Source organism: Mytilus galloprovincialis, chromosome 5 (genome assembly GCF_965363235.1).
Source record: "Mytilus galloprovincialis chromosome 5, xbMytGall1.hap1.1, whole genome shotgun sequence".
Taxonomy (NCBI): domain Eukaryota; kingdom Metazoa; phylum Mollusca; class Bivalvia; order Mytilida; family Mytilidae; genus Mytilus; species Mytilus galloprovincialis.
This window is the reverse complement of record NC_134842.1, coordinates 15,031,230-15,042,314: the sequence shown is the minus strand read 5'-3', so window position 1 is coordinate 15,042,314 and position 11,085 is coordinate 15,031,230. Positions and strand designations below refer to the sequence as shown.

Sequence of the window (11,085 nt, the reverse complement as noted above, 5' to 3'; positions counted from 1 at the left end):
AAATTGCAACATCCTGTTTAAATTAAATAACAAGGCCTTTCGAATATACATAAGTAAAACATGAATTTAAGAAAATAGGGCTTTCTTTTTACCTGTAAAACACACATGTACTGAGGTAATTAGACCATATTAAAGTGCTTTATGTGTGCCATGTTAATTTGACAAAAATTACTTAAATTAATTGAAATAAAGTGTTACTGTTACTTTGGAATACATTTCCTTTTTTAAAGATGGTTATCAAGGATTGCTATGGAAATTCTAGTATTATGATTATATTAAATTCTTGGTTTAATAAAACAAAACAATTAAGGTCTCATTTTTTAAAATTTATTAAGTTGTTTTATATACTATTTTATATATATATATTAATAAAAAAAACATTCACTGCATTATTAACTAAACTCAACTGACACAATAAATCTATACTAGGCTTAAGTTAATGGTGAAAATAGTCCAGTTATCATAAAATACTTCTGACATATTCATAAAATTTTGAATAATATTGAAAATATTAGTCACAATTCATTTTTTAGATTATTTGATCAGCTTGTTTTTTCATATTTTAAAAGTTGATATATATTAGGGATGACATCAAAAGATCGATGTAGGATAAAAAAAACTTAAATCAAATAGTTTGGGAGGTGGGTGGGTCAACATTGCTGCAAGTTTTGTTAATCTAAAATCGATTTTACATATATCCCTATTGGTCAATCAATTTTTCCCAAATTAAGTTAAGAGGGGGGTGGGGGTGGGGGTCAGTGAAAAAACTATGTGAATTAAGTTTTTTATCCTTCATTGAACTTTTTTGATGTCGTCCCTTATTATGTAAGTGTTGATTAATATTGTGTTGAAGTTATATATTATGATTGATTATTGTGAAATTTTAATTTCAATACTGTATTGAATATATTTTTAATTTCAAGTTGTTGTTCAAATTTCATTTTATTCAAAAATATTTCCTAAATTGATAAAATTCAGTTGATAGATACAAATAATAGGTCTAGGTTGGTTAAGACATGGTCGAGTATGGTTCTGACTCGGTCGAGTATGGTTCAGACTAGGTCGAGTACGGTTCAGACTAGGTCGAGTACAGTTCAGACTAGGTCGAGCATGGTTCAGACTCGTCTAAAATGGTTAAGTACTGGTCAAGTACACATTCAGACTGTTAAGTATGGTTCAGACTATAGTCGAGTATTATCAAGTAAATTTCAGACCAATTCAGACTGGTCGAGTAAAAATCAGTACAGTCGAGTACAGATATAGGCCATTTCAGACTTTTAATGGTTTGTAGTGGGATGCATTTAAAATAGTCACCAATTACAAGTATGAACTATTTAGTAAAAGGATAACATCTATGTAACGGAACGTGATGTTAAAATATAATTCTAGGTTCTTTTCATTCTTTTATTCTCAGAAGCTCCTGTAGGACGTCAGACTTATATACATAAAGGTACAAGTCGGCAAGAAAAGGAAAACAGTTGGTTATCATATGACTGAAACTGAATTGTAAAGTTAAATGTTTTATTGCACATATTTATTTGTTCATGTATAATATATAAGTATAAGTATAACATTCCAAAACATTAGTAGAAAATATAAAGACAATACAAAAAACAATAAAAGAATATGTATATATATAAATATATATAATACAAAAAAAATATAAATATTACCACCATATCTGTTAATTTTTTTATACAATATTATTGAAAGTGTATGCATTATGATTGTTCATGTGTACAATAATGCATTATAGCCAATAAACCTGGTTACAAAATGTATTTCATCATTTTTTTTATGTCTACGATTTAATTTTATATGCATTTTATTTCTTTAACGCAATGTTTCTTAAATAAACTCTTCTGAAACAGGTACTACGAGGTTAATCATATTTCATTTATAAGTTAGTTATCAATCTTGAACAATGAGTCAAACTTATACCGTTTCGTAAACGATTAACTGCACTGGGGTGACACATGTTAACTGATCCCTCAACGTTTGACCTGTTCTGTTCAACAATAAGTGATAAGTAATGTAGGCAAGATTACATAAATATTAAAGATAGCTAACTTCTTAATGTTTGTTCTGTTCTGATCAACAATAACTAGTTACTAGTTAAAATATAACTAGCTCCTTGATGGTTCTACTGTTCTGTTTAAAAGTTACTGATATAGGCAAGATTTACTTAATATTAAATATAACTGACTGCTTAAAATTTCTACTGTTCTGTTCAGCATTCTTATTACATATACAAGAGATAGGCATATAGTTTAAAAAAAACATTTTTTAGCGTGTCTTCGTTTCCTTTTTTAGACAAAAAATAAAATGTAATCAAATACCCCCTGTACATAAATATATAAAAATATCTTAAAAGATATAATTCATTTTGTTTATTTTTAGTAACAGCAATCTAATACCGTTTCCCTTGTTAGTTAATATAAAGATGACAGTCAGTGGCTATACAGTTCAATAATCAACAACAAAATATTGTCAAAAGTTTGACAAATCATTCTTGAAAATATACATGTATAACATACCATATAGAAGGTATTTTTATTTTCTTACAACAATTTGAATAACTTTAAATCTAAGTTCTTTTGTAAAGCTAGTGTTTTTAATGACTATTAGAATCGTTTCTTTTATAACTCATTATATAATGTTTTATTTCTGTTGTTGCATTTTCTATTATTTAAAAAAAAAATTCAAACGTAATAGGTCATCCTTTACAACCTTTCTTGCATCCTTTATAACATAACTAATTTCCCTACTTTTATGAACTGTTGAATACCCAACGAGGAAGCAGAGTTAGATACACATGCGAAATAATTACATTTACAACCAAAATCCCTGTGGAATCCTTTCACATTTTTTATACTGGCGTTTTTCTCGTGTTATAAAATGAATTCTTCCATCAGGATTGTCCGGGTTTATAACATAATGTACTTCTGTTATTTTAATGTTTGTATCATATCCTTTTTGTTTTACCATCAGGTATAGCACTATAACGACAACCATGAAAATAAACATGAAAATGGCCACAATCATTGTAATCAGCGTTTTGTCGTTTACGAGATTTCCATCCTTTTTCTGGACTGAAAAGTCAATATAACAATGTTTTATTAGTTACCTAAAAAAATAATATTGATTGATAGTTGCTTAGCGTCCAGTGGCAAATATTTCATGCATTTTCACCACGAGATAAAAATGAAAAAAATTGGTAAGATTGCAATTAGGGCATTTAAAACCAAATAACGTAGAAGTAAGCATGTCAGTTTTATATCATGTTTGTGTTGCACAACGCATAGCGCATATATGTGTATCTGTAATCTTTTTGGAAATGTACAAAGTATGTTTATAGTCGTAAATGTACACCGGTACCACCATCAGCAAAAATATTATATTTCTTTATAATTATACTAAAACAATATATAACTAAAAAGCACTTGATATATATTTAAAACCTCTGCTTGGAATATTATCAACTGATCTACACTATTTTGCTTGCTTTTTAGACTTGTAGGAGACGTGATTTAAATTTCCCACCCCTAAAAAAGGGATAATATGTTGTTAACAAACTGTTATGACAATAACAATCAAAACCAAGGAGTAAACAAAAACTCACAAAACCAAAGGACATTTTCATCAACAGTTATAAATAATAAATAAGAAACAACACGAACTCCACTAAAAACCGGGAGTGAAATCCGGTACTCCGGAAGGGTAAGCATGACGGTGTCAATAGTTGTAAAATGTTATTTTGGAAGGTTTGATGCTGACGAATAAGTAGTACAACCACCAAATCTTCTTTTAACATATGTACAAGCGTTCCAAATGATTTATTTGAAATCCTGAGTTCCAAATATTCTATATAAGAACTGATTATATATCTCTTTAATATGTTTATATTGCAAATGAAACAGAACCTTTGGTTTTTTTCAGAAGAAATATCAAGACCGAGTTAAGCGTGGGTGACTTGTATCATTAATACAGACCCAATAAAACAGGGATGTGAAAATGTAGACAAAATATTTCAATTATCATGACAATTGAGAAGCACCAACAACAGTGGAAAACTTAAAGATTGGTGCCTCTTAAAACCGTGTGTCTGATATCTATAATACATTTTTAACAATTGAAACAATTAGACAGATGAACGTAACAATCATCCCTAGTTTTATTGGACTTTACCAGCAATGGTACTGATCCAATGATATAAGTGAATTTAATGAATGCAAACATGTGATTTTCATCCACACATAACATTTTTTTTTTAATAAACATGTTTTATCAATAGGTTGAATATCAACTTTTATCATGTTTATACGTTTAAGAGCCTAACAACTAATACAACTTTTACCGAAAAGCCGAGCCCGTCTAAGGTAAACTTACATATAATAAGTTGTAGCATTGCCATAAAAATACTTAATGAACTAAACACTAAAACTTTATTGTTTGTTTGCTTTATTTTCTCCTATGATTGTCAAGTTTGTGTTTGTTTATATGTAACTTGTTCATTTTTATTTCATTTTTTATTATTCCTTGGTGTTAGTGTTCACACATTAATATTCTTAGATATTGATAAGATAAAAAGTGCAAATATATGTATGTAATGAAAAAAATGACCTGAAGTCGTAAACGTTATAATACATACCTGTGACTGGACAGGTATGAAATTGTTCTCTGCAAACCTCGATACGCTTAGTACCAATCTGGCATGAAACCAACATTTCACCACTACACACATCACTTTTGAAGACATGCTTTAGAATCATTTTAACAGAAAATAGCTTGCCATTTTTTGTCTTTGTCACTCTAATGCGTTTTGCAAAGTTTAATCTCTAACAAATTAAATGAAAGGTATTAGAATACTTGAAATACCATAGATGGATATAGTATAGAAATCATTATAAAAAGAATTACACCTTCAACTAGTTCATGGAAAGGTAGAAACAAATGCTCACATTTATGGTTAAAATTGGTTATCAACAGGAATTAATGAGCTATTTTAAAAACATTTAAAATTATAGATCAACATATACACGACGAGATATAATACAAACGATACGTCTGCATTTTTCTGAATATAAGAACATCAGCAAATATTTCAAAAGTGTAAAACTTGTTTTGTGTCCTTTTTGTTCTCTTCTCTTCTTTGTTGGTAGCACTAACGTAAATCGAGCACCCTCGTTTGTTTATTAGCATCTGTTTGTTAACCTTCTCGAAAATGATATGCTATTTTTTTTAAATGTTAACTGTCAAATAATGTATATGACTTTAAAGCTACCTCAAATATGATTTCACAAACTGGTGTTGGCCATACTTTCAAAAAAAAGATGTTAACACTGAAATGACCATGCATTAGACTTGATATCACGGTAGTGGTTTCCCTTGAAGGTACATCTACAACATGTATTAAAATAATCATACACACAATCAATACAGACTGCATCTTAAGAGGCTGATAACAGAATTTTTAACATAATGTGTTACATTGAGGTAACACGTTGAGTGGTGAAGTTTTTGAGACCGAGGAATATTTCTCGTACATGTATATCATCCTTGCATAAATTTCTACTTAAACAAGAATCCGTTATGTACGCTTGATGTCTTCCATGTTAAGGGCATACGATACAGTCTTGATCCCATAACGAGATTTTGAAGAAAATATGCATGTAGGCTATTTTTAACCTGATTAAATCAAATATGTAATAACAGATTAACCTTCATGCGCTACTTTTTGTGTAAAATGAGTTCGAAATTTCATATATTTGCTCAAATTCGGATCTGTGGACGTATTTTATCTTTCAACAGAAATACATAACTTGTTAGTTTAAAAATATAAACACAAGCTGTTTTTGTTAAATTATTTGTAATTTTTCTTCTTTATAAGTATCATATAAATTTATGACTTTTTTTAAATAACTCTTATTCAGCAAATGTTCAGGAATTTAGAAAAGAAAACGTAATTTTTTGTTCTTTATTTATCACATTTAAAAAAAATGCATTATTGACTTTTAAAGAAAAATACTACGACTAATCTTCATACCTTATCAAACCAAATGTCATTTTGAAAAAAAAGGGGTCTAGGATCTCGTTTTCAAGTTACATCAGTTTGAATGATAAAATAAGTCGGAAAAACGCAGCTTTTACCCGATATTTCACCGTTTGACGTAGAGAAATATGACTTCTGTTAAGATTCAGTTATGATTTAAGGTATAGATATGTCGTCTAAAAAATCAGTGTTATACAGTGGTCCTCTAGATATCTTAAAACAAAACATGTACATGGATATGTGTTAGCCACATCTTAATTTTTATTTTATCCTATACATGCACTAGTATATATTTGTTTATCAAGATGCATTTTCTCTCAATTGTACAAATGACCTTAGCAAATGATATAAGAAATAGTAATAAAAGAGAACGATCTTTGTACAAAAATAATATTTACATTCATAGTCTCTCTTGTTCAGATGAAGTGTTGTTCGTGTGCTATCCACACCAAACACACATTTATATTCACAATCTACGTCCGCCACAGAAAAATTATTTATTCGTAAGATGTACTGAGATATATTTTTCCCTTTTACTTCATTATACTTTGACCTATCTGCTGAAACACCGTTCATACACAATAATGCATTAAAGGGTCCACCTGACCAGCTTCTGCTGTGTGGTTCGTCGAGAGGAATTTCAGTTTCGAGGGCCATGCATGCAAGTTCTACACTTTCGCCAAATACCACAGGTTTTGTTAACATAACTAAGTTAGCTGTAAAAATGAAATATAATATGAAAGGTAAGAAAACACATCCAGCAATCATACAAACATACATGCTTATTCATTTTAATACATTATAACACATATGTATAGAAATACAAAGTCAAATCGACCAAAACATATAAACATTAAATTACCACAGAACTAAAACAGAATGACTGGATGTATAAGTACTAAAAAAGGACATTGCTCGAAATAGACTAAACCGAAATAATTGATGATTTACAAAGACAAATAATCACTGGTATTAAAGAGATAATTGTAACTGGAATTACAACTATCCCATTATGTCCACAGAGGATAAAGGTAAAAATGTAGCATGTTTTGTCAATAGTTACTCGGCTGCAAGGTTTTTCTATACCATTACATCATATTTGAATCGTAACGGTGCACTGGAATTGTCTAAGAGCTTTGAAAATTGCCGTAGAAAAATTCGGGATGGAAATCGTAACTCAGAAAAAAAATCGTAGTTATGGTATTAAATAAAAAATCTAATTTGGCATTAAAATTAGAAGGATCATATTATAAGGAACATGTGTATTTCGTTTCAAGTTGATTGGAATTCAGCTTCATCAAAAACTACCTCGACCAAAAACTTTCACCTGAAGCGAACCAACGAACAGACGGACGGACGGACGCAAAGACCAGAAAACATAATGCCCCTCTACTATCGTAGGTGGGGTATAAAAATAAGAAAATAATCGTAACTGGATAGTTGAAACTTTGAAAGAAATTAAAATATCTACTTAACACAATACCTGACTTGGCAGCTGCTTCATTTTCAATATCTTTAACAGGTACATGTATATATTAAAAGGTTTTGCATATAGGTGTCAGTTATCAGGGCTAAAAATTCAACTTGTAATTTTTTTTTATTTCTAGAGTTATTTTGAATACCTCTATTACAGACCTGTTTGTAAATAAAAAGTGCAATCTTAAATACTCTTTGAAATGATATCATTTTCATAATGTATGTACTGTTTCGTAGGGGACATTTCTTCACTATAAAACTGCTTTTAAACGCACACCTTATTGCATTTTTATGTCTCCTATAGACATTTCAGTTTGTTTTACTTTATAAACTAGAACGATCTCATTTTGTTCTGAATTTGAGAACCATTTTTAATCGAGAAAGATAAGACAGTACTTCACATATGAACGTACAACTCATGTTACGTAGTGGATATTTTGATGAGTGTCGTAGTAGACAAATCCGTTTCCATCGTAGTGGACAAAAATTTTGATACCAATCCTATTTTATGTTGATAACATACTGCAAACTACATGAAACTAATCCTAGTAAATGAAAAAATACAAAATCTCCAATACTTGTTTCGTAGATGACCGTTTTGTAGTAGACATATTTTTTATTTTTCCCCACAAATCCCTATATTGCAATAGTAACAAGAATGATTCTATTCGTCAGAGCACGTTCGAAGCTGTACACTGATATATTTTTCATAATTTTAAAACCAGATACTGAAGGAGATTTGAACCGATTCGTAGTGGACATTAACAAAAATATTATACGGTATCATTCTGATCCATTTGATATGCTCTTTTTTGCCAACAGTCAAACTGCCGTTATAAAAGCGTAACTTCTTTTGTAGGACCCTAATGTTTATATCTTTTGCAAACATTGAGAATACATGTTGAATAGGGCGTCTAGGGACATGCATTTTCGTTATTTTGAATCATTCAGGAATCAATATCTTATTAATCACTCTAAAAAATAGTATGTTTCTTTGCTTAAAAATGTTAAATCTAATTCCATGTACCGACTGCACAAAAAAAAATCACTTGTAAAGATCAAACACATTTTTTGTGACTGGGACATGAAATCACGGTTTTATTGAAAAAAGCCCATAAATCGAGATATATAAATATTGTCCTAAATATTAACCTGTAAGTTTCTTCGTTTAGTTTTATTTTCCGTTAATGTCATCAATTAACTGGACATTTGCATTTTAACACACAAAATACCATTGAAATGCTGAAAAACACATTTATTAATTTATAGTCACTATTATCCGATGAAGAAAAATTCCATAGAGTAACGATTATCATCCCAAATTTTTTAACGGCAATTTTCAAAGCGCTTAGATAATTCCAGTGCACCGTTACGATTCAAATATGATGTAATGGTATAGAAAAACCTTGCAGCTGAGTAACTTTTGACAAAAACATGCTACATTTGAGAAAACTGACTGTAAAGATTTTACCTATATGATTTGCCGTCGCCATATTTGGGTAGTCGTAATTCCAGTTACGATTATCTCTTTAATACCAGTGAATAATGAATTAAACGCATCATGGAATTGCTACAACGTCTATTCAGTTAAATTCGTCGAATTATTTTTAATCACTACAATGAATTAAAACTATCGTGTTATTTTTATATTCAATTATTAACCCACATTTCTGCTTATTGTTAGCATCCCATACAAAGTTAATGAATATTAGAACATTAAAAAAAAATTTCTCTAAACAAATGGAATTAGATATTTCTTCAAGACTGTAATATATTATTCTTACAAAAACATAAAACTACATTAAAAGTGAGTCAATATAAGAAACAAGACAGCATTAGTGAACGAAGGTACACATTCATTAAGAAAATAATTGTAAAGTGCAAATTAGAAATTAATAAAAATGTATTGTATACTTACTGGAAGGAAGAAAAATTTTAAAAATACAAGAAAAATAATCATCAATTTATCTTATCTTCATTATACAATGTATTTCATAACGATACTGTGCAGGAATTAGATTTTAGAAATCTGAACATTGTATTATTATCTTGTTTAGAAAATTTACAATGAAACGACAAACAGAGATACCACAAACTAAGCATCAGCGTCATTTGCATTTCTATGATGTATATTTAAATCATTAATATATGTTCAAAACCTTTATATAAACAACAATCTTTCATCAATTTCACGTATCATATATTCATAAAGTTATTTTATATATAATGTAAACGGCATTTTTCTAGCCTTTGTTGGTGAGACTACGTTATTTTGTGTTTTACTCAGACGAATGCCATATTTTTTTCTAAAGTTTACACTTACCGCGTCCTCTTGCATAATGGTAAGGTAACTGAAAAACGATAACGTATTTCAGAATAAAGCTCATTTCAACTGTCTTTGGCTACAACTATAAAGAAACAATAACAGTACGTGGATTACACTATATAATATGTTTACCCGTTGCATGTCATACAGTCATATATATTGGTTTTCAATTTCTATAATACCAATAAGTGAACTCAAATCTGTTGACAAGGAGCTCGTTAATACAGAAACGCAAAATGTTTTACGAAATATTAAAATCATTTCATTATTTTAATTTCTCTATTTTTTGACAGCCCGAAACAGTCACTAAGACGTTTCATATACAGTGATAAACACGTCTTGAACAACGCATTTGATTTGACATTTGTTTCAGTTTGAGCGAAACTAACAAGTTTTAAGTTGATGAAAAATACATCTGGTGAGCTAAACTATAAGCTTGGTGTTTTTATCAGCATGTTATGAATAATGTATACAGTTTTATAACGTAAAATAAATTTATGTTTGTCCCTTACCTTTTGTTCAGTCTTGTAACATAAATCACGTGATAGTTTTTTGGTGAACTGTTTTATTGTTGAAAATTTTGTGTCTATATTTAGTCATTAAAAAACTTATAAAGGAAAAATCAAATCTATTATAAGTCTAAAAGTTTCCATATTATTGTTTATTTGTTAAAATAAATTTGAATATAGCATTTTAATAAAGTATTTTGTATAGACAAGATATTTAACTGACACCCGATATAAATAAGAAAAATGTTTTAAATGGTTGTATATATTTATACGTGGGTATTTGTGCAGCGAGGTCTTACATTCATGTTATTCGTTCTATTTAAGGATCTTACTTAACATCTATTTCGAAGTAATATTATTGAATCCGAAATCAAAATCGCGTTTCATAGGTATTTCTGAGAAACATCGTTTACCGCGATTTAAATCGAATGTGCATCCTGAAAACATATACGTACCTTATCGTCTTAATACTCAAGTTTTCTTTTAATAATATTATTTGAACTCAAACACACTGAATCTACAAAATAAGTATCTGGACATTTCGTTGACATCTTCAAAATACATGGATATTTGTATTGACAGTCGTCATTTCTATTAGAACCGACTGAGCTTCTTTTTTTTTTTTTTTTTTTTTAAAGTAGTTGTATTTATCAAATGAAGCCAAATTTATACGAAGAATTTTTTTTAAAAGATGAAAAATGCCCTTGATTCAAACTTTTGCT

At 29.3% G+C, this 11,085-nt stretch overlaps 1 protein-coding gene across 1 annotated transcript; it reads right to left on the bottom strand.

Moving 5' to 3' along the window:
* Positions 1 to 1,870: 1,870 nt before the first annotated feature.
* On the bottom strand, positions 1,871 to 10,871 carry LOC143075239 (uncharacterized). Its single transcript, XM_076250596.1, has 6 exons — positions 10,819 to 10,871; positions 9,852 to 9,936; positions 6,451 to 6,768; positions 5,285 to 5,400; positions 4,652 to 4,838; positions 1,871 to 3,092 (listed from the first exon to the last, which is right to left on the bottom strand). Exons 2-6 carry the CDS (start codon positions 9,913 to 9,915, stop codon positions 2,833 to 2,835), a joined length of 945 nt encoding a protein of 314 aa, XP_076106711.1. The 5' UTR covers positions 9,916 to 9,936; positions 10,819 to 10,871; the 3' UTR covers positions 1,871 to 2,832.
* Between the last annotated feature and the right edge of the window lie 214 nt (positions 10,872 to 11,085).